General features: G+C 43.4%; 1 protein-coding gene across 1 annotated transcript in view; it reads right to left on the bottom strand.

Moving 5' to 3' along the window:
- Nucleotides 1–5,353: 5,353 nt before the first annotated feature.
- abhd12 (abhydrolase domain containing 12, lysophospholipase) overlaps nt 5,354–24,887 on the bottom strand; it is a 120,485-nt gene continuing 100,951 nt past the window's right edge. Inside the window, exons 11-13 of the mRNA XM_078230210.1 lie at nt 23,742–23,820; nt 19,121–19,236; nt 5,354–6,879 (exon numbers count right to left, since the gene is read on the bottom strand). Coding sequence (XP_078086336.1) covers nt 6,846–6,879; nt 19,121–19,236; nt 23,742–23,820 — 229 coding nt within the window. The 3' untranslated portion in view covers nt 5,354–6,845. The remainder of the gene's footprint in view (nt 6,880–19,120; nt 19,237–23,741; nt 23,821–24,887) is intronic.

The following is a 24,887-nucleotide window of genomic DNA, read 5'->3' as shown; positions in this document are numbered from 1 at the left end:
TACAAAAGATCGTGAATGTAGCCAATCCATCACACAAACCAGCCTCCCATCCATTGACTCTGTCTACACTTCCTGCTGCCTTGGCAAAGTAGCCAGCAAAATTAAGGACATTCTCTCTTCCACCTTCTTCCGTCAGGAAAAAGATACACAAGTCTTAAGTCATGTACCAACCGACTCAAGGACAGCTTCTTCCCTGCTGCCATCAGACTTTTGAAAGAACCTACCCTCACACTAAGTTGATCTTTCTCTACATCCTAGCTATGACTGTAACACTACATTCTGCACTCTCTCATTTCCTTCTCTGTGAACGGTAAGCTTTGTTTGTCTAGTGCGTTAGAAACAGTACTTTTCACTGTATGCATGTGACAATAATGAATCAAATCAAATCTCCGTGTGCGTGTGGGTTCCCTCCGAGTACTCCGGTTTTCTCCCACAGTCCAAAGATGTGCGGGTTAGGTGGATTGGCCATGTTAAATTGTCCCTTAGTGTCCCAAAATATGGAGCTTAGAGGGATTAGTAGGATAAATGTGTGGGGTTACAGGAAGAGGGCCTGGTTCAGATACTCTGTCTGAGGATCAGTACAGAGTCAATGGGCTGAATGGTCTCCTTCTGCACTGTAGGGATTCTATGAAGTCACCTTCTCTAGAGTACCAACAAGGCAAGAGCATTTGTGAAACATAGCTAGCAATTCCTACTCTTTTTTTCAAAATTCATTCTCGGGGAGGGCAAATCCAGCATTTATTACCCATCCTAGTTTTCCAAATAGGAAGTGGGAGTGGATTTTCTGCTTGAACAGCTGCAGTTTAGGTGGTGAACACACTCCTACAATGCTGCTAGGCAGGGCGCGCCACAATTTTGATTCCACAAGGCGCTGAAGTATTTATAATCAAAATGTAATAATCCAGATTTAAGAAATTGCTATCACTGGCAATGGAGCAATGATGGCAAACACTAACTGCTTTTCCTTTATTAGCTGCAAAATCCAGACCAAACTATAATCTCTGGCATATGGGCTGTGACTCTGACGTATCCTTTCTAAATTATGAAAATACAGATATAATAGTCTCCTGTGCTGGTAGAACAATGCAGCATCAAAAGCTACATTTAGTTGTGGTGTTACTGAATGCGTCACTGAAGGTAACACATCTCAAATTATTTTTCACCTCTGCCAACGCTGTAATAATATTGATTTTAGTTGCCCCCCCATTTAGGTTTTTAAAATTAATTTGTGAATATGTTCATTAATAGCTGTATTACATAATAAACTAGAGTGGTGAGAGAGCTAATGCATTTTAAATGGCAAAAGCAGATAAAGTGTTTGAATAATTCCACATCATTAATGAAACATGAAGAATACCAGAAGCAGTTCTTGAAGTGGCCTGGTTTCGGTCTGCCTGCAAAAAAAAATCTCTCCTTCAGGATCACTTATACACACCCAAGAAAAAAATCTGAAATGTTTGGAAAATGAGTCACGGTTCCAATTAATCATCTTTAAAACTCAAGCTGCCACAATTGTGCAATTTTTCTTTACAGCTTCCCAGAGCATTCTAACCTGTGAATTAGTAACTTCCAATTATTAAATTCCTTCATTATTCAAAAGAACCCAAGGTCTCTTGACATGAATCAAATATGTTAAGGTGGAATGCACTTTATTTAAAAAAAAATTAGAATTACAAGTAACCAATAAGCAAAGTACGAACATATAATTAACACATTCTACTCTCAACTAAATTGGCTGCCTGCTTGCTTACCGATGATACTTCAACAAATTGCACAGGGAAGCTTCATTAATAAAGCAGTTTTTCCTCAGCACAGACCAGCTATCTGAAGGTGACTAAATTAATGTGGGGGAATTTAGAGCTTCAACAAGCGTGAAACACAAATGATTAATTTGTGACTAAGCACCTGACTTGCAGAGAACAATTACAGGGCTGCTCGCTTTTGATAAACAAGATAAGGGAAGTTTTACTTTGAACATTTTGATTTTAATTCAGCCTTGACTCCATGTTTAAGCTGACAGTGAGCTTCAGTGCAGATATCAAATGTCAGTAGACACACAGAGGCCACATATACCGCAGAATTAGCATTACAAAACTATATTGCAAGTTTAACCATTAAATAAACTGAAGCAACCCTGTAACCAGTAGTACTTACGACAAAGTAAGTAAGAATTTCTCTCTGTTTCACACAACCATGGACAATAGCACCCAATACTGGCAGCCATGATTTTCTATATAGCTGTCACTGCTAGGATCAACAAGATTTAATTAGTAAAGCATTTTTCCAGAAGACTCTGGTCCCCACCTGCAAAATGATTAAAAATAGTTACACAGGTTAGATGGTAGCCTCATTAAGTAAATGCTAACTATTGGTTTTAGACTTTAACAGAAACACCACAGCTCAAGAGGCGAATGCTATTGCTGGGGACCCAATGTTAAGATCCTGTTTCAAACAAGTTGGTTGCCAAAGATACCTTTGAAGATGAATGGGCCAAAAATCTTTCATGTTTATATAGTGCCTTTCGTGACCTCAGGACAACTCAAAGCAATTTGGAGCTAATGAAGGCACTTTTGAAGTGTACTCACTGCTGTAATGCAAGGAAAGCAGCAGCAAATTTATACAGGATCAAAACAGCAGAATAAATGAAAATGAAATCATGTGTTTCAGAGCTGTTGGCTGTGGGACAAATATTGGCCAGGGCACCAGGAGAACTCCCAAACTTCTCTTTAAGATATTGAATGGAATTGTACGTCAGTCGGAGAGGGCAGATGGTGCCTCGGTTGGAACAACTCATCTGAAGGATAGTCTCTCAAGGATCCGCAGTGCCTCAGCGTTGCGCTGGAGTTTGTGTGCTCCAGGTTCTGTAGCTGGCCTTGCACCCACAACCTCCTCTCGCAGGGGTGCAAGTGCTGCAAATGAGCCAAGGATGTGACATCATGGTTATTTTCAGAACTGCTCTAGAAATGGATATAGCAGGGATTCAGGAGAACCCATGCCAAATTTCTACTCAGGGATTCTTCTGCACAATAGTTGCTCACTGAAGTAGGGGCAAGAATATCAACTATCCATGCAAGACATTTTATCAGTGTTTTTATTTGGCATGTACACATGTCCCAGTTGAAACAAGTCAATATCTTGTTAAACTCCATTTTTGACAGATGGGGATTGGAAAAGTAAAATGAAATGTCCAGATACCCAAGGATCAACTACATTGGATCAGTAGCACAGTCCGTCATCAAAAGATAAATTACAAACTAAGTCAAATTTCCTATGCTACAGACGTCCACTTGGATCCCTGTTATTTCCCCAGAACATGTACACAGGATAGAGAAATAACATCCATTGAACCAGTGCTTCTTGAAACTGGATAGCCAGTAAGGTTTCCACTTGAGAGAGACACTGACAGATCTGGCTTACACACTTTTGCTAGGTGACCTTAGACAACTCCAGGGAAGACATTTAAGTACATGAGGTACATGAAGTACATTTGTTATGCTTGACAAATCTATTGGAATTCTTTGAAGATGTAACTGGTAGAGTTGACAAGGGGGAACCAGTAGATGTAGTATATTTGGACTTTGGAAAGTGTTTGACAAAGTCCCGCAGTAAAGATTATTGTGCAAGAACAAAGAGTAGGAATTAATGGGTGCTTTTCAAATTGGCAGGCAGTAACTGCTGGAGTGCCACAGGGATTGGTGGTGGAACCCCAGCTATTCACAATATATATTAATGGTTTGGATGAGGGAACAAAATGTAACATCTCAAAGTTTGCACATGATACCAAGTTGGGTGGGAGGGTGAACTGTGATGAGGATGCAGAGATCCTTCACAATGATCTGGACAGGTTGAGTGAGTGGGCTCATCAATGGCAGATGCAGTATCATTTGGATAAGTGTGAGGTTATTCATTTTGGAAGCAAAAACAAGGCGGCAGACTGCTACCTGAATGGCTGTAAACTGGGAGAGGGGAGTGTGCAGTGGGACCTGGGTGTCCTTGTGCACCAGTCACTGAAGGTAATCATGCAGGTGCAGCAGGCGGTAAAGAAGGCAAATGGCATGTTGGCCTTCATTGCGAGAGGCTTTGAGTACAGGAGCAGGGATGTGTTGTTGCAATTATACAGGGTCTTGGTAAGGACACACCTAGAATATTGTGTGCAGTTTTGGTCTCCTTTTCTGAGGATGGATGTTCTTGCTCTCAAGGGAGTGCAGCGAAGGTTTACCAGGCTGATTCCGGGGATGACAGGACTGATGTATAAGGAAAGATTGACTAGGTTAGGATTGTTTTCGCTGGAGTTCAGACAAATGAGGGGGGCATCTCATAGAGACTTATAAAATTCTAACAAGACTAGACAGGATAGATGCAGGGAGGATGTTCTCGATGATGGGGGAGTCCAGAACCAGGGGTCACAGTCTGAAAATTCAGGATAGACGATTTAGGACGGAGTTGAGGAGACATTTCTTCACTCAGAGTGGTGAGCTTGTGGAATTCGTTACCCCAGGAAGTAGTTGATGCCAAAACATAGAACGTGATCAAGAGGTGGCTGGATACAGCACTCGGGGAAAATGGGGTCAAAGGTTATGGGGAAAAAGCAGGATTAGGCTATTGAGTTGGATGATCAGCCATAATCTTAATGAATGGCGGAGCAGACTTGAAGGGCCAAATGGCCTCCTCCTGCTCCTATGTTTCTAGTTTCTATGAGGCAGAAAGGAGTTGGATATGATGGATAGAGTGAAATGAAGAGAAATGGAAGGAGGCTCACAGGTGGAGCATAAACACTGGTGCTGCTGGGTCTGCGTTGTAAAATCCTACATGTTATCCCAGCTGAAGGGGCTGACTACATATCTTTCTCGAAGCCGTAGCATGTCTGGTCTTGCTGGTGGAGGTATCCTACCCTACTCCTCTGGGAGGGACAGACAAACCTCTGTCCAACTGCTGAAACAGGTCAATGTGATTCTCACTAAAACAATTCCAGAAATGGGACAAATCTGAGAAATAAAAAACAGAATCCCATTCCACTGGGAATTATATTGCCTCCCGAAACATGAGCCCGTCATCTTTTGCTTGCTTCAGCTAATGGTTCTATTTTGTTGGCCCAAAATTTTGTATTTTTGTCACAGCTTTCCAGTATTTCCAAGTTTTAATTTTATGCTCGAAGCTGTTTCTGTAAATATTTAATAAGTAAGCTGTACTATGCATCTACGCAAGGAGTCTGCTTTCTCCTGCTGACTGCAAACTAGGCGGTTGTTTCTAATCTTCTTCATTGTAACATTGTGTTAATACAAGTTCTGCTCTTTTTAATAATTAATACTATATTATTTATATAGATGTATACATCTTGTTCAGAACATATTTTACAGCAACTGATTTTATTTCAATTTTAGTAGCATGTTATGTTGTTTCCCAGAAGCAACCAGTGATTAACACATATTCCACACAAGTATTGTTACAGCTGTAGAGTTGCTCAGTGTACTAGAAGTGCGTAGGCAACACTATGATAACAGTTCACAATACAAGTAACAAGCAGGACAGTTAGTTGCAATTCTTTTGGTTTGTTCTGGTGATCATACTAATGCCCACAGTTTGCTTACATCACATTAGAGATCTTCCACAAACTTCTCAAACTATGTGGATTCATTAGGACACGTGACAGTCTTACAGTGGTATAATTGATGCAAAGACAAGTCAACATTTGATTCAGTTTTAAATATTTGACTTGGAATTTAAGGAAAGTTGGGTGGAATTTTGTGCTCATCAAAATGATGGGAATTTAAATAGTTTGATCAATTCTATTGCCCATTTCAGCATCAAGATCTCCTAGATCAGGAACAGCACAGTCAGCTATACAATACAAAGCTACTCCAATCTCAAAAGACTATCAATGGATGGAACTTTCCTGCTTTCCACACTAGTTATCATTATGGCCTCCCTAAGCAGGGTTGTTCATTTTGTGCTGTGGGGGCTTCTTAAACCCACCAGGAATTGGGAGGAGGCTGCTCAGTCATTTTGCATAGGACCATTACATCTAGCAAGTTGCCATTAATCTTCAGCTGATTGAGATACACAATTGCCGTCCCCACCTACCCTCATTCACTTTGAGGGAGGTCACAAGAGCAAGAGGCAGACACTGAGCATGAAATAGGAAGGAAGACAAATTATTTGTTTAATATACTAGATAATGTCATTGTTTACAGCTGACATTTGCCTACTTGAATACTTTGATGTTAGTATACTGAGACAGAATCCTCTGAACTCAGTCTAAAGGTACGAACCTTCAAAACTCTTTGCACCAAACTGAATTCAGGGAGGTTATTACATCTTATAACATTTCATCATAAAACCTTCACCCAGCAAAACAGAACTGAAAAGGCATGTCCATTGGTACAAGCGACACAATTGGACTTAAGAAATGATTAGGTCTGAACTCTCAAAAATAAAAGTATTGCAGTTGAAAATAAAGTCCTGTGATTCAGTAGCAACAAATGGAGGGCGATGATTGAGAATCGTAGTTCAAAATTACCCTGATCATCTATCATTTATTTTTGCACTTTAGAAACTTAACCAATTTTTACTCTGCAAGAATTCCATGATTGTGGTCATGAAAACAAAAACGTATGCCTTCATTTCTTTATAACAAGAACTAAACTCTCAAGTACTAATTAAGTCCTTCACTTTGTTCTTCAGCTGTGCTGATGAGCTCCCTCATGCGTGACAAAAAAAATCCAAGCAGAACCATTTTGGTTTCGCGTTCAAATGAAATAGGTTTGTAGAATGCAAATCAACAGAAGTCATGCAAATTGCTTGACATAAACTGAAGTCTTCATGCAGCTCCAAAGATGTCCACCTCGTTACTGCTGAGAATTTGGGTCACTTAGGAACTTCCTGGGTCAAGAGAAAAAGAGGAATATTTACAATGATTCAGAAACATTTCTATTACTCGTGGATATTCTGCAGCATTACTCATGGTGAGACAGTGATGCTGTTTTGTAACAAGTCCTCCCTAAGCCCAGACAACATCCTTTAATCCTATTTCTTACAAAGCTAGAATTGTCGCCAGCCAGTGAACAGTACATCAATCCCCCTGCTATCTCAAACTATCCCCACAATAAGATATCTCCATAACACTTTTCTCACCCACTCAGTTCGTACAAAAGTCTGTCTTTCTTTCTCCCCCCTCAGATATGGTCTAAATCTCTTTCCTTCTGTCTCCTGGTGTACTTTCCAAAAATCAAGGTGGTCTTGCTTCTCTGCACTTACAACCCATAGCAGATCTCTCACATTTTCTCTTCTTCTCCCACACTCAACAATATTGATCCCCCAGTTTGTCCCCCTCTCTTCAAGGCCACAGCACTGAAGAAGTTAGTGATTGGAGATGGACTCCAAAACTCGAGCATATTGGGACTACTGTTGGTTTATCAATGGTCATCAAGCTCTTTGTGCAAATGCCAACCATTTCAAACATTTTTACCCCAGAAGCCACTAAGAAATTGTCATTGCCACATAGATCCATCCAGCTGGGAATTTGGCTGGTGCTGATGAATGATTAATAGGGACAATGGATCGGATCCTGCAGAAGTGACCTTGAGGGAACAGGAGAAGTCATTTCAGGATCATAAGATCAGGAGTAGGCCATTCAGTCCCTCAAACCTGCCCCATGATTTAATTGGATCATAATATGGTTGGAAATGAGCTCCACTTCAACCAGGCTGCTATTGTCCTGGTGAAACAGATAATTATATATTTTTTTTAAAAAGAGGTTGGGGGGGTCATGTGAAGGAGGATTTAGAAATCTAAAAAGAAAAGTTGTGGCAACAGAGCACTTTTGTGATTTGGTTAAAGACAAATCGAGTGGGGCCAGAAAGGACAGAATGTTTAACGGTAATTTTTTTTCAGCGTTCTTCCAATTATAAAATATGCACACACTAAACAAATCCATTTCAGATAGGTTGGCTTCATATAGCACACCTTTGCTGATAGCTTAAGAGGCCAATCCTTGAAAGGCAACTTTTGCCACAACTACCGCACCTGAAATTACAAAGTGTGCTGTGGGTTGCTGTTTCCAGCATTACTGCTGCCATAATCAGTGGTAATAGTTCATCAGCAAATAACAACTGGGCAAAGAGTGGTTAAAAAAATAAATTTAAAATCTCTATCTGAATGCATGGAGCATTGATAACACTAGTGTGGCACAATTGGGTTTGATATAATCACCATTACAGTTACAAGATTAAGATCAAGAAAGAAACATGTTGGGGTACATAACATTTCAAAAAGACAGGGAGAATGGGATGAAGTAGGTTTGATAACGGATGGCATAAGGACAGAGGTAAGAAAGGACCCTGATTCAAAGATCAGAAAGTAGAGTCAGTATGGATGGATCAAGAATACTGATGGAAGCAGTTAAGGCCCTGAACAGTAGTTATACCAATGGACAGGGCATTATGCAAAAAATATTTGGAGCTTGGAACAAAGGCAATGCAATAGCCACGGGGAATTTTAATCTTCTAATAGAATGGACAAATTAAATGGGGAAAGGCGAGTTTGCAAAATGCTTTCATGACAGAACAATGCATTGTGCATCCAAGCAAAAACAAGCTACTTTACATCTAATGTGCAATCAGGATTAGTTCTCTCATTGTTAAAGATTTACTGGGAAAAAGTGATTGTACACAATTGAATTGCATATTAAGTTTGAGAGAGACGTACGCGAGGCCAAATCTAGAATCTTAAACAAAGCCAATTAAATACTATTGAGGTGAGAGATTCATTGGATAGGTAAACAAAATGGTAGATAGGGCAGCAAATGAACATTGAAAAATATTTAAACAAATAGAATCAGAGAATCCCTACAGTGCAGGAGGCAGCCATTCGGCCCATCGACCCTGCACCAACAACAATCCCACCCAGGCTCTATCCCCGTAACCCCACACATTTACCCTTCTGATTCCCCCTGACACTAAGGGGCAATTTACCATGGCCAATCCACCTAACCTGCACATCTTTGGAGTGTGGGAGGAAACCGGAGCACCCGGAGGAAACTCAGGCAGACATGGGGAGAATATGCAGACTCCGCACGGACAGGGGCCCGAGGTTGGAATTGAGCTCAGATCGCTGGCGTTGTCAGGCAGCACTGCTAACCACTGTGCCACCCAAATGCCCAAAAAATATTTGTTTCACTAAAAAAACAAAACCTCAGAGAGAGAAAAAAAAACAGTCCATGGTTTACTTGGAAAGTTAAGAATAGTATTAGATTAAAAGAAGAGGCTTACAACGTTTTGAAGTATGGTAGCAAGTCTGAGAATTGAGTGTTTTAGAAATCAGCAAAGGACGGCCAATAAGTTGATGAAAAGGGGGGAAAATGTAATAAGATAAATTAGCCAGGAATATAGAAACAGATAAGAGCTTTTATGAGTACATAAAAAATACAGTAGCTGAATGTTGATCATGGGGAATGGAGGAAACTGCAAAGATCTTGAACAATATTTTACATTTGTCTTCACAGTAGAAAATGCAAATTACATACCAGAATTAGAGAATAACAAGGGGATAATAATATTGAGGAATCTAAGTGATTAATATCAGCAGAGAAAATGTATTAGAGAGACGTGAGGGACTAGAGCCAATAAATCAACAAGATCTAATGACTTCAGATACCGAAGCAGTCTATATGCAGCAGGACCTGGACAACATTCAGGCTTGGGCAAATAAGTGGAAAGCAATATTTGTGACAGGCAATGACCATCTCCCCATGACGTTCAACAGTACTACCATTATCCCCCACATTCAACATCCTGGGGATTATCATCAACCAGAAACGTAACTGGACTAGCCATATAAATACTGTGGCTACAAGAGCAGTTCACAGGCTGGGAATTTGCACAGAGTAACTCACTCCCTGACTCCTCAAAGCCTGTCCACCATTTACAACGCATAATTCAGAAGGATGATGGAATGCTCTCCACTTGCCTGGATAAGCGTGGCTCCAACAACACTGAAGCAGCTCGACACCATCCAGGACAAAATAGCCTGCTTTATCAGCGTATTAAACATTCACTCCGTCCACAATTGAAGCACAGCACAAGGTACACTACAGCAACTCACCAAGGCTCCTTCCAAACCCATGACCTCTACCAGCTAGAAGGACATGGGTAGCACAATACCACCATTGGCAAGCTCCCCAGGCAGACTATAACAGTTCCCAAGGCGGCAGCTAACCATTACCTTCTCCAGGCAATAAGGGATGAACAACAGATGTTGGCATTGCCAGTGACAAGGAAAACAATTTTAGGGTTCTAGAAGAGTTGTGGAGATGGTGGATGTACTGGTGAGGATTTTCCAATATTCCCTAGAATTGAGAATGGTTCCAGTGGATTGAAAGTTAGCAAATGCAATACAGCTATTCAAAAACGGTGTAAGAAGGGAAACAGGGAACTACAGGACAATTAGCCTGACATCAGTTGTCAACAAAATGCTGGAAACTATTTGAAGGAAATCATAACACTGCACTGAGAAAATCATAGGATAATTTGATAGATCCAACATTCTTCTAGGCAAGACAAGTAGTGTTTGGCAAATTTATTAGAATTTTTGGGAAGATAATACTAGTAAGGTATATAAAGAGGAGCCAGTAGATGTGGCATACTTGGATTTCCAAAGATGTTCTTTGGCGGGGGAATATATTAGCATGGCTGGAGGATTAGTTAACAGATGGGAAGCAGAGAGTTGAGCTAAATGGGGCATTTTTCATGTTGTCAGGCTGCAACTAAAGAGCAAAGAACAGTAACAGCACAGGAACAGGCCTTTTGGCCCACCAAGTCTGTACTGACACAGATGCCTCTCTAATCTAATATTTTCTTGCCTCTATGTGGTTCATATCCCTCTATCCCCTGCCTATTCATGTATCTATCCAGATGCCTCTTGAACATTGTTATAGAATCTGCTTCCACCACCTCCTCCAGCAGCGCGTTCCAGGCATTCACTGCAGTCTGTAAAAAAACTTGCCCCTCTCACTCTCAAACTAGGCCGCCGAGTAACTGACCCTTCGAACCTGGGAAAAAGACTCCGACTATCCACTTTATCCAAACCTGTCGTAATTTTGTAAACCTCTATCAGGGTCCCCCCTCATCCTCCGATGCTCCAATTAAAACAATCCAAGTTTGTTCAACCTTTCTTCATAGTCCATATCCTCCAAACCAGGCAACATCCTGGTAAATCTCTACTGCACCCTTTCCAATGCATCAACATCCTTCCGGTAGTGTGGTGACCAGAATTGTACACAATACTCCAAATATGGCCTAACCAAAGTCTTATACAGCTGCAACATGATTTTCCAATTCCTATATTCAACACCCTGACCGATGAAGGCCAGCATGCCATACACCTTCTTGACCACCTTGTCCACCTGGGTTGCCACCTTCATGAAACAGTGGATCTGCACACCTAGATCCCTCTGTATGCTAATATTTCTAAGGGGTCTACCATTTACTGTATACTTTCCTTCTGCAGTACACCTTCCAAATCGCATCACCTCACATATATCCGGGTTAAATTCCATCTGCCATCTTTCGGTCCAGGTCTCCAGCCGATTTATATCCTGCTGTATCCTCTGACAATCCTCCTCACTATCTGCCACTTCCCCAATTTTTGTATCATCTGCAAATTTACTAATCAGATTACCTACATTTTCCTCCAAATCACTTATATATATTACAAACAACAGAGGCCCCAGCACTGATCCTCATGGAACACCGCTTGTCACAGACCCCCAGTTAGAAAAGTACCCTTCCACTGCTACTCTCTGCTTTCTATGTCCAAGCCAGTTTTGTATCCATCTTACCAGCTCACCTCGGATCCCGTATGACTTCACCTTCTGTATCAGCCTGCCATGAGGAACCGTATCGAAGGCTTTACTAAAGTCCATGTATACAACATCCACTGCCCTGCCCAATTTTTCTTGTCTCTTCCTCAAAGAATTCAAACAAGTTTGTGAGACACGACCTCCCCTTCACAAAACCATGCTGCCTATCGCTAATAAGCCTATTTTCTTCCAGATGTGAGTACATCCTGTCCCTAAGAATCTTCTCCAATAATTTCCCCACCACTGATGTAAGGCTCACAGGCTGTAATTTCCTGGATTGTCTCTTCTGCCCTTCTTAAGCAGAGGAACAATGTTAACTACTCTCCAATCCTCTGGCACCTCACTCGTGACTAAAGAGGATACAAAGATTTTGGCCAAGGCCTCAGCAATTTCTTCCCTCCCCTCTCTCAGTATTCTGGGATAGACCCTATCCAGCCCTGGGGACTTGTTCATCTTAATGTTTTTCAAAACTTCCAATACCTCCTCCCTTCCTATCTCAAGTCTGAGAATGTCAACATCTTCCTTTCTACACTCACCATCCACCACATTCTTCTCCTTTGTGAATACTGATGCAAAGTATTCGTTAAGGACCTCACCCATCTCATCTGGCTCCTTGAGTGGAGCTACCCTTTCCTTAGCTACCCTCTTCCTCCTTATATACACATAAAGTGCCTTGTGATTTTCCTTAATCCTGCCTGCCAAGGGCATTTCATGGCCCCTTTTTGCCCTCACAAGTCGCTGTTTAAGCTCTTTCCTGCTATCTTTGTATTCCTCAAGAACCTTATCCTTTTTCAATTCCCTGAAATTTATGTATGCCTCCTTCTTCTTTTTCACTAAGTTCACAATCTCTCTCATCATCCAGGGTTCCCAATCTTGCCATCTTTATCCTTCAATTTTACAGGGACATATTTGCCTTGAATTGTTAACAACTGACTTTTAAAAGACTCCTACATATTGGATGTGGATTTACCCTGAAACAGCCGTCCCCAGTCTACATTCCCTAGCTCATGTCCAATACTGTCGTAGTTAGCCTTCTCCAGTTTAGTACTTTCACCCTGGGACTACTTCTACCCTTTTCTACAAATATCTTGAAACTTATAGAATTGTGATCACTGTTCCCAAAATGGTCCCCCACTGAGACATCAATCACCTGTCTGGGCTCCCAGAACAAGGTCTAAGATAGCCCGTGAGTTGGACTATCTACATATTGCCTCAAGAAGCACTCTTGGATGGGGCAGAGTTTGTTCAGTGTGTCCAAGTCCCTAGCACTAAAGGAATCCCAGTCTATGTTGGGGAAGTTAAAATTGCCCATCACAACAACCTTGTTTTTTTACATCTTCACATAATCCGCTTCCCATAGTTCCTCCACTTCACACTGGCTGTTGGGAGGTCTGTAGTACAACCCCAACAGCGTGATTGCACTGCTTCTGTTCCTGAGTTCCACCCATATGGCCTCACTGCATGACCCCACCAAGGTGTCTTCTCTCTATATAGCTGTAACATTCTCCCTAATCAGTACAGCAACACCCCCACCTCTTCTGTCACCCTATCTCACCTGAAGCATCTAAATCCTGGAATGCTAAGCTGCCAGTCCTGTCCTTCTTTCATCCAAGTCTCCATAATTTTCACAACATCATAATTTCCACGTAGTAATCCAAGCTTGAAGTTCATCCGCCTTACCCGTCATACTCCTTGTATTAAAGCAAACACACTTCAGACCATTTGTTCTGTCATGTTTTGTACATTCTCCACATGTTTTATTTCTCTTGGCCTTATTGGACCCATTCACGGAGTTCTCCACAGTCTCTGTACTCTGTACCATGGCCCTTTTTGTCTTTGGTTTCTCTGCCTTCCATTTTTCCCCTTTCTGCCTTTTGTTTCTGTCACCACTTTACTTCCCTCTGACTTCCTGCATCGGTTCCCACCTCCCTGCCACATTAGCTTAAACCTTCCCCAACAGCACTAGCAAACACTCCCCCTAGGACATTGGTTCCAGTCCTGCCCAGGTGCAGACCGTCATATTTGTACTGGTTCCACCTCCCCCAGAACCGGCTCCAATGTCCCAGGAATTTGAATCCCTCTCTCTTGCACCATCTCTCAAGCCACGTACTCATCTTAGCTATCCTGACATTCCTGCTGACTAGCACATGGCACTGGTAGCAATCCTGAGATTACTATCTTTGAGGTCCTACTTTTTAGTTTAACTCCCTAATGTCAGTTTGTAGGAACTCATCCCGTTTTTTTTACCTATATCGTTGATGCTTATATGCACCACGACAGCTGGCTGTTCACCCTCCCCCTCCAGAATTCCCTGCAGCCACTCCGAAACATCCTTGATCCTTGCACCAGGGAAGCAACATACCATCCTGGAGTCTCGTTTGCATCCACAGAAATGCTTGTCTATTCCCCTTACAACTGAATCCCCTATCACTATAGCTCTGCCACTCTGTCCTGCCCTCCTGTGCAGCGGAGCCAGCCATGGTGCCATGAACCTGGCTGCTGCCACCTTCCCCTGGTGAGCCATCTGCCCCAATAGTATCCAAAACAGTGTATCTATTTTGGAGGGAGATTACCGTAGGGGTCCCCTATACTGCCTTCCTACTCTTCCTTTGTCTGGTGGTAACCCATTCCCTATCTCCCTCAGTAATTTTTATCTGTGGTGTGACCAACTCACTGAACATGCCATCCACTTCTTCAGCATCGTGGATGCTCCAAGTGAATCCATCTGCAGCTCCAGAGCCGTCAAGTGATCTAACAGAAGCTGCAGTTGGACACACTTCTTGCACGTGAAGGAGCCAGGGACACTGGCATGCCACCTAGTAACATGCCACGAAGGTCATTGCTCCGGCCTCAACTACTATAGCTCAAGTGAGTGGACAAATGAAGTATAATGTGGGGAAGTGTGATGTTATTCACTTTGGTCATAAGAAAAGCAGAGTAAAAAGCATGGAACTTTTAAATGTTGGTGTTCAGAGGTAAGCGTACTTGTACAAGGGACATAAAATGTTAGCACACAGGTGCACATGCAATTAGGAAGGTAAATGTCATGTTGCTTTTAGTGCAAGGGAACTGGAGTTTAACAAGAAGGTAATCATGCTACAGTTGCATTGGGCTTTGGTAAATCCACACCTGGGGCAACGTGCGCAGTTCTAGTCAAAAAGAGGGTATTTTTGCCTGTGATGTGGTACAGTGCCGGTTCACTATATTGGTACACGGCTGAGAGCGTTGTACTATGTTGAGAGGCTGAGTAAATTGAGCCTGGACCCAAGAATGGGAGGTGATTTAATTGAAATATTCAAGATTCTGAAGAGGCTCAACAGGGTTGCTTCCCCTTACTGGAAATCTGGAGAAGAGGGCATACACTTAAACTGAAAAGGTTGATCATTTAGGACCTAGTGAAGAGAAATGTCTTCACTAAGAGGACTGTGAATCTTTGGAATTGTCTACCACAGAGGTTGTGATTGATAGATTTTTAATCTCTCAGAGAATCAAGAGAAAAGGGAAGCAGGCAGGAAAGTGGAATTGAGACAGAAGAACAGCCATAATTGTACTGAATAGCACAGCAGGCTCAAAGGGTGACATCGTCTACTCCTGATTGTCTCTGAATGGGCAGAAAGCATTCTGAAGGGAGAGGGTGAGCAGCTAGAGGTCATGGTACATTTTGGTACAAAACGACATAGGTAGGAAGAGTAATGAGGTCCTGCAGCAGCAGTTTAGGGAGTTAGGTAGAAAGTTAAAAAGCAGGACCTTTAGGTTGTAATCTCAGAATTACTCCCTGTGCCACGTGCCAGTGAGGCTAGAAATAGGAAGATAGTGCAACTCAACACGTGGCTAAACAGCTGGTGTAGGAGGGAGGGTTTCAGGTTCCTGGACCATTGGGATGTCTTCCGGGGCAGGTGGGACCTGTACAAGAAGGACTGGCTGCATCTAAACTGGAAGGGCATAAATATTCTGGCCAGGAGGTTTGCTAGTGTCACACAGGAGGATTTAAACTAGTTTGGCGGAGGGGTGGGAGCCAAAGCAAAGGTGAATTAGCTGAAGGGGAACCAGAGAGTAGGGCCAGTAAGACTCAGAGAAGGAGCAGGCAGGGTGTGATTGCTGATCAAAGAGGGTCTGGTGGACTGAAGTGCATTTGTTTCAATGCGAGAAGTGTAACAGGTGAGGCAGATGAACTTAGAGCTTGGATCAGTACTTGGAACTATGATGTTGTTGCTAATACAGAGACTTGGTTAAGGGAAGGACAAGACTGGCAACTTAATGTTCCAGGATACAGATGTTTCAGGCAGGATAGAGGGGGATGTAAAAAGGGTGGGGGAGTTGCACTGCTGATTAAGGAGAATATCACCTCGGAGGGCTCATACAGCGAGGCAATATGAGTAGAGCTTAGGAATAGGAAGGGTGTAGTCACAATATTGGGGGTTTACTATCAGCCGCCCAACAGCCAGTGGGAGATAGAGGAACAGATAGGTAGACAAATTTTGGCAAGGGTTGTTGTGGTGGGAGATTTTAACTTCCCCTATATTGACTGGGACTCACTTAGTGGTAGGGGCGTGGATGGGACAGAGTTTGTAAGGGGCATCCAGGAGGGCTTCTTGAAGCAGTTTGTAGATAGTCCAACTAGGGAAGGGGTCGTCCTGGACCTGGTATTGGGGAATGAACCCAGCCAGGTGGTCGACGTTTCAGTAGGGGAGCAGCTTGGGAACAGTGACCACAACTCAGTAAGCTTTAAGGTACTGATGGATAAAGATAAGTGTGGTCCTCACGTGAAGGTACTAAATTGGGGGAAGGCTAATTACAATATTAGGTAGGAACTGAAGAATGTAGATTGGGGGCAGGCAGATGTATGAGGGCAAATACACATCTGGCATGTGGGAGGCTTTCAAGTGTAAGTTGATAGGGATTCAGGATCGGCACATTCCTATAAGGATGAAGGATAAGTATGGCAAGTTTTGGGAACATTGGAAAACGAGAGATATTGGGAGCCTAGTCAAAGAGAAAAAGGAAGCATTTGTCAAAGCTAGGAGGCTGGGAACACACGAAGCAAGTGTGGAATACAACGAAAGTAGAAAGAAACTTAGGCAGAGTAAGGATGGCTAAAAGGGGTCATGAAAAGTCATTGGCCAGCAGGATTAAGGAAAATCCCAAGGCTTTTTATACATATATAAAGAGCAAGAGGACAGCGAGGGAGAGGGTTGGCCTAATCAAGGACAGGGAAGGGAATCTATGCATGGAGCCAGAGGAAATGGGCGAGGTATTAAATGAGTACTTTGCGTCAGTATTCACCAAAGAGAAGGATTTGGTGGATGATGAGTCTGGGAAAGGGTGTGTAGATAGTTTGAGTCATGTTGAGATCAAAAAGGAGGTGGTATTGGGGTTCTTGAGAAACATTAAGGTAGACAAGTCCCCAGAGCCTCTGGGATATACTGAATACTGAAAGAAGCAAGGGAGGAAATTGCTGGGGCCTTGAGAGAAATCTTTGTGGCTACAGGGGAGGTCCCAGATGATTGGAGAATAGCCAATGTTGTTCCTTTGTTTAAGAAGGGTAACAAGAATAATCCAGGTAATTACAGGCCGGTGAGCTTGACATCAGTGGTAGGGAAATTATTGGAGAGGATTCTTCGAGACAGGATTTACACCCACTAGGAAGTAACTGGACATATTAGCGAGGAGACAACATGGTTTTGTGAAGGGGAGATTGTGCCTCACTAACTTGATCAAGTTTTTCGAGGAAGTGACGAAGATGATTGATGAGGGTAGGGTAGTGAATGTTGTGTACATGGACTTCAGTAAAGCCTTTAACAAGGTCCCGCGTGGCAGACTGGTGCAGAAGGTTAAGTCGCTTGGGATCAGAGGTGAGCCGGCAAGGTAGATACAGAACTGGCTTGATCATAGAAGTGGAGATGCCGGTGTTTATTAGCATTGATTAGCTTGATTAGCATTCCAATCATTATTCTGTAAATTGAGTTTGTCTCTGTATGCCCTGTTTGTGAGCACATCTCACTTCACCTGACGAAGGGGCAGTGCTCCGAAAGCTAGTGGCATTTGCTACCAAATAAACCTGTTGGACTTTGACCTGGTGTTGTTAGACTTCTTACTGTGTTGATCATAGAAGACAGAGGGTAGTAGTGGAAGGGTGCATTTCTGAATGGAGGGCTGTGACAAGTGGCATTCCTTGTTTGCAACTGGATTAATTAGTAAGTTTGCAGACGACACAAAGGTTGGTGGTTTGTGGATAGCGATGAGGACCATCAGAGGATACAGCAGGACATAAATCAGTTGGAGACTTGGACGGAGAGATGGCAGATGCAGTTTAATCCGGACAAATGTGAGGTAATGCATTTTGGAAGGTCTAATACAGATAGGAAACATACAGTAAATGGCAGAAACCTAAAAAGGGTATTGATAGGCAGAGGGATCTGGGTGTACAGGTACACAGGTCACTGAAAGTGGAGAAGGTAGTCAGGAAGGCATACGGCATGCTTGCCTTCATTGGCCGGGGCATCGAGTCTAAAAATTGGCAAGTCATGTTGCAGCTTTATAGAACATTAGTTAGGCCGCACTTGGAATATAGTGTTCAATTCTGGTCGCCACACTACCAGAAGGATGTGGAGGCTTTGGAGAGGGTACAGAAAAGATTTACCAGGATGTTGCCTGGTATGGAGGGCATTAGCTACAAGGAGAGGTTGGAGAAACTTGGTTTGTTCTCACTGGAATGACAGAGGTTGAGGGGCAACCTGATGGAAGTCTACAAGATTATGAGGGGCATGGACAGAGTGGATAGTAAAATGCTTTTTCCCAGGATGGAAGAGTCAATTACTAGGTGGCATAGGCTTAAGGTGCGAGGGGCAAGGTTTAAAGGAGATGTACGAGGCATGTTTTTTTTTTACACAGAGGGTGGTGGGTGCCTGGAACTCACTGCCGGGGGACGTAGTAACTTTTAAGGGGCATCTTGACAAATGCATGAATAGGATGGGAATAGAGGGATAGGGATCCCGGAAGGGTAGGGGGTTTTAGTTCAGTCGGGCAGCATGGTCGGTGCAGGCTTGGAGGACCGAAGAGCCTGTTCCTGTGCTGTAATCTACTTTGTTCTTTTGATTCTATTTCTTATGCTCTTATAGTTGATCGATGCCTGAATCCCATTTACTCACCTTAGCTGCAGCTCCCATGGTATCTTTACCTCATAAAACAGATGTAGCCACTGAACTGGGGCGGATAGAAGTGGAACAGTAAGAGCACCTTACTGTTAGAAAACAAGAGTACATTTACCTTAATATTTGAGGGAGCTGTGGGCTCTTGTATATGTACTTGTGCCTGTAGCCAAGGTCTTTGTGGAAGGGAATAAATTGCACTTTCCTACTATGTGACGATGCAATGTCATAAAGCTGTGGAGAAACAGAAAAGTTTAAATGCTGATGGAACCGAGAAAGATCATTGCTTTCAAAAGTTGTCATTCTATGAAGACAGACCAGGGCCTGCTCACTTGATGCCAAATGAAGAAGATTGCACTAGACCAAAAATCCGCTCAGATAACACAGTGATAGTAAAACTCATCTCAATAATGCACCATATACACCCAATACACCCACTGTGACCATCAGCATAGTCTTTTATATGCTCTTGCATCTATGCTTTTAACATTAGAGTGAATACCTCTGTAAAAATGTTTTGCATCCTCTTTTTAAATTGCTGAGAGCCTTGTAACATAGAAGTTCTGAATGTTTGAAATCTTTATCTTCACAGCAGCATCCTGGAGATTAATCTTCAATTCCTGAAGACTCCAAGATAACACTGGAGGGCTGGCAACCCAGCCTTGAGACTTTTTCCACAACAGAGATTGGGCAAGGGAAGTCAAACCTCCATTAAGCCATCAACAAATGGTTCAGCGTTGCCACTCCGTGCCATAAATAATGATTAAAATGATATCAGAGGAGACCATTTGGCATAGATTCTCTGGCTTTTTCAATTAACAATCCAGTTAGGCCACTCACCTGCTCTTGCCTCTTATCCCTGCAATTTTTTTTCCTTCAAGTATTTATCCAATTCCTTTATGAAGGTTACTGTTGAATCTGCACCCAGCACCCTATCAGACATTCATTGCACTAAAAGCTCTCTCATGTCGCCTCTGGTTCTTTTGCCAATTACCATGAAGCCCTCTGAGCATTCATCCACTAAAAACAGTTTCTATTTATCGACTCTAAACATTCACAATTATAAACACCTCTATTAAATCCCCCTTTATCCTTCTCTGCTCGAAGGAGATAAACCCCAACTTCTCTAGGTTATCAATATAACGGCATTGTTTATCTACATTCCTTATTAACAGGACATGTTGTTCACATGCCTGACACCAGACTCCTGGAGCAATTGAGTTCCAAGTAGAACAGCCGCAGCAGGAGATTCCCAGGAGGGCAGCAGAAATGCTTTAGGGATGTCCTCAAAGCATCCCTGATTAGACCAAGCATCCCTCCCAATTCATGGGAGTGTCTGGCTTGTGACCGGGAAGGCACTGAGCACATGGAAAGACTTCATCGAGAACATCGGCTTCTGATGAAAGTGAGGTGGTGTGGGATAGAGGGAAAGTTGGCCGATTGGATAGGTAACTGGCTGTCTGATCGAAGACAGAGGGTGGTGGTGGATGGAAAATTTTCGGATTGGAGGCAGGTTGCTAGCGGAGTGCCGCAGGGATCAGTGCTTGGTCCTCTGCTCTTTGTGATTTTTATTAATGACTTAAGAGGAGGGGGCTGAAGGGTGGATCAGTAAATTTGCTGATGACACCAAGATTGGTGGAGTAGTGGATGAGGTGGAGGGCTGTTGTAGGCTGCAAAGAGATATAGATAGGATGCAAAGCTGGGCTGAAAAATGGCAAATGGAGTTTAACCCTGATAAATGTGAGGTGATTCATTTTGGTAGGACTAATTTAAATGTGGATTACAGGGTCAAAGGTAGGGTTCTGAAGACTGGAGGAACAGAGAGATCTTGGGGTTCATATCCACAGATCTCTAAAGGTTGCCACTCAAGTGGATAGAGCTGTGAAGAAGGCCTATAGTGTGTTAGCTTTTATTAACAGGGGGTTGGAGTTTAAGAGCCATGGGGTTATGCTGCAACTGTACAAGACCTTGGTGAGACCACATTTGGAATATTGTGTGCAGTTCTGGTCACCTCACTTTAAGAAGGATGTGGAAGTGCTGGAAAGAGTGCAGAGGAGATTTACCAGGATGCTGCCTGGTTTGGAGGGTAGGTCTTATGAGGAAAGGTTGAGGGAGCTAGGGCTGTTCTCTCTGGAGCGGAGGAGGCTGAGGGGAGACTTAATAGAGGTTTATAAAATGATGAAGGGGATAGATAGAGTGAACGTTCAAAGACTATTTCCTCGGGTGGATGGAGCTATTACAAGGGGGCATAACTATAGGGTTCATGGTGGGAGATATAGGAAGGATGTCAGAGGTAGGTTCTTTATGCAGAGAGTGGTTGGGGTGTGGAATGGACTGCCTGCAGTGATAGTGGAGTCAGACACTTGAGGAACATTTAAGCGGTTATTGGATAGGCACATGGAGCACACCAGGATGATAGGGAGTGGGATAGCTTGATCTTGGTTTCAGATAAAGCTCGGCACAACATCGTGGGCCGAAGGGCCTGTTCTGTGCTGTACTGTTCTATGTTCTAACATGCAGAGGCAAAGTCAAGGCATTAAAGAGAGCACTCAAATTTCCAAATGCCTCAACCACCTGAGCAGCGAAGCACCTCCTGGCCGCAGTGACACAGTGTACAGTTCACATATTGGACTTACCAACCATCTCGGGGCTCAAAGCAGAGTGGGAGGAAATCATTCACGATCCCAAGGAACTACCTAAAAAGATTCCTTATCTATGGAACTATTCTAATAAATCTCCTGCGCACCCACTCAAAGGGGGCGATTCTCCCACCCCGCTGCTCTAATTCTCTAGTGCAATGGAGTGGGAGAAGCTCAAGGCCGGGCATGCGTGGGATTCACTACATTTCTGGCACCGTCAGATCTACGCCGAAATCCGGCGGGAAGACCAGGTAAGAGATTTTAATCTGTTTTTAATGTAATTTAAATGAGATTAGGGGGCCCGGAACGGAATTCTCCAAGCCCACTAGCCTCTCCCACTCCACCAGAGCATTTCACTTTAGCGGGGCTTACAGTAGGTCCCCACTTTTGGGGAACTATTGGGACGACCCCACTGGAGTGAAGGAGGGGGACAATTGGGGCTCCCAGAGGGTGGAGTGGTGACCCCTGAGCATGGGCACCTTGGCAATGCCAGCCTGTGCCCCCGGCATTGCCGAAGGGGCAAAGTGCCTATGCCCGGGGGCACCATGGCACTGCCCATCAGGCATGGGGTGGGGCCTAGGGGGCAATCGGTGGGGGTCCTGCTGCTACTCTGCACAAGGATCAGTCAGGGCAGGAGGGAGACCAGCGATCGGGGCGGGCAGGCTGGAGACTGGGGTGGGCCTGCTTGCTGAGGGGTCAGCACTGCTGGGGTGGGGATGGGGAGTCAAGGCTGGCCCGGGAATGGTTGGGGGGGGCCACGATCAGGCCAGGGGGTTTGAGGGCAGCACTGCAGGGTTCCCGGGCTGGCCAGCAAACAGGAGGCTGACAGTGCGGGACGACTGCGCATGCACAGAGGCCAGCTGGTTTCAGCCTCCCGGGCAGGAATAGATCCCGCCCACTGAAATCTAATGATATTCACGCTGGTGGCTTCTGCAGTGCACAGAGTGTGGGAGATTCTAGTCTGACCTCCCACCGAAAAAAAACAGCGTGGATTACTTCTGTTTTCCCGTGAATTCGACACTTCGAACTGTTTTGGGAGAATTCTGGCCAAAGTCTCTCATGCTCTCAAAGGTTCAGTGTCCAGAGTTGGATACAGTAACTCCACCTGAGGCCACTCGTATTTTGGATAGGTGTATTAAAGTTATTTTAAAATCACTGAAGATCGATGGAACTCTGGCAAATTAAATTCTCCGTAATGTGATTATGGAATATATTCTGACTAGTTCCAGTGGATAAGGCTTTCCGATTGGGGATGAATTAAAAATAACCGCAGCTGCCTTTATTTCAGTGTGATTGTAATCTCTAAAGAATCTTTTCCAACTGGTAAAGTGTGAATGATATTTTTCTTTGTACTTATTTTTAGAAGTTTTACTGAAAATCTGATGAGCAGCAGGTACGTAAGTGCAAGTAGCAAATTAATTAACTAATTTTAATTAACTTTAATAAAGGATTTATATTTAGATAAAAAATGGAAAACTTATAATAATTTCGCAACTTCATGACTTCCTGAGACATATTACAGTTAATGAAGTATTTTTGAAGTGTGGTCACTTGTAGTGAAGGATTATGAGGCAGCCAATCTGGACACAGCAAGCTCCCATGAACAGAAATGTGTTAATGACCAGGTTTGGGTGTTGGATGAGGGATAATTATTGTCTAGGACATTGACGAAACCTTCCTGCTCTTCTCTGAATAGTAGCATGGATTGGTTTCTTACTTCCATTTTAAGAGGACAGACAGGGTTGTAGTTTAACATCTCAACCAAAAGATGGCACCTCCAATAGTGCAGCACTGCCTCAGTATGACACTGTGAATGCCATCCTGGGTTACCTGTTCTAGCCTTTGCAGTGACCTTGTGTCTCAGAAGCGAGCGTTGCTACCACTGAGCAATAACTGACATCAGTTTAATATCAAAGAACAGGGTTTAACCCTGGAAATGAAAATTAACAGAATTATCAAAAACCTCAGTGGACCGCCATCACAATCTTACATTTGCAAAACTCTAAGTTGTAAAGGTTCAATAAGAGAAAGATATTAAACTAATAGAAAAATCATCACAAGTTCATTCAAGCACTGGAAGTTAGTTTGTGCCTAACAGACCTTTCTTCCCAGGTGAAAGGGGATGACAGCATCATCTTCGGCATGAAGAATCAGCAACGGGCAGGTGATATGCTGCACACTGCAGGAAAAACAAAGGAACAAGGCAGTTGACACATAATTGAGCAAAACACAACATGCAGTGATGAGTGACAGAAACAACCTTATGTTCAGTTTCTCTTATTTTTGCTTAGCTTCATGCAAGTCTTTTAAATGCTACACTCAAAATGGAAGTGACACCTTCATTCAAAATCGACAAGTTTCCTTGAAGGGAGCTGCCACGTTTAATACCTCTATTGCACAGTTAAGAGAATGTGACTTTCTGTAGCCCCATCAGGGTTAGATGACTTGAAAGGATATGGTGGACAAATAGTTTAGCCATCCGCTGCCAGATCTGATTGGACTATGTATAGCACCACCTAGTCCTGCTCTCATCTGTTAAAACTGCTCCAGGATCATCCCGGATTGCCCAATTAACCCCGGTTTCTTTATTTACTGAAAAGCATCCTCTTAAATCATCCTCTTAAAATCCTCTCCCCTCCACCCTCACCGCCAACAAGTGAAAACAGATCATGGACTTCTTTGTCACCGAGACTGCATTTATTCAATCAGATGCCTTTGCCGTGTCCCTCCCACCAGGCCAAAATTCCTCTAAAGCTGCCCTAGCCCTAAACTCGTATCTTTCTCTGGTTTCTCTCCTATTTCCCCATATGCCCTCTCTGAATACATATTGCCTGTGAAATTCACCTCCTGTTCCTTTAATCTTATTAACCGTTAATCTGTGGACCACCTAAGTTCCCCTGATCTCGTGTTATTCCTCTCCCCTTTAAAAATGCCATTTTAACTCCTCTCCTGAAAGAAACTCTTGACCTCAACATCCTTGCAAACTACCACCTCATGGAATTCATTCATGGGTTATGGCTGTTTCTGACAAATCTAGCATTTTATGCTCATCCCCAATTGCTCAAGCAGTGCTTGGGGCCTTTTAATATCATATATAGGCCAAACCAGGTAAGGACAGCACGGTGGCACAATGGTTCGCACTGCTGCCTCACAGCACCAGGGACCCGGGTTCAATTCCCAGCTTGGGTCACTGGCTGTGTGGAGTCTGTACGTTCTCCCCATGTCTGCGTGGGTTTCCTCCGGGTG

Source organism: Mustelus asterias, chromosome 15 (genome assembly GCF_964213995.1).
Source record: "Mustelus asterias chromosome 15, sMusAst1.hap1.1, whole genome shotgun sequence".
NCBI lineage: Eukaryota > Metazoa > Chordata > Chondrichthyes > Carcharhiniformes > Triakidae > Mustelus > Mustelus asterias.
Note: the sequence above shows the minus strand (reverse complement) of the source record. Positions and strands in the feature narration are given on the sequence as shown.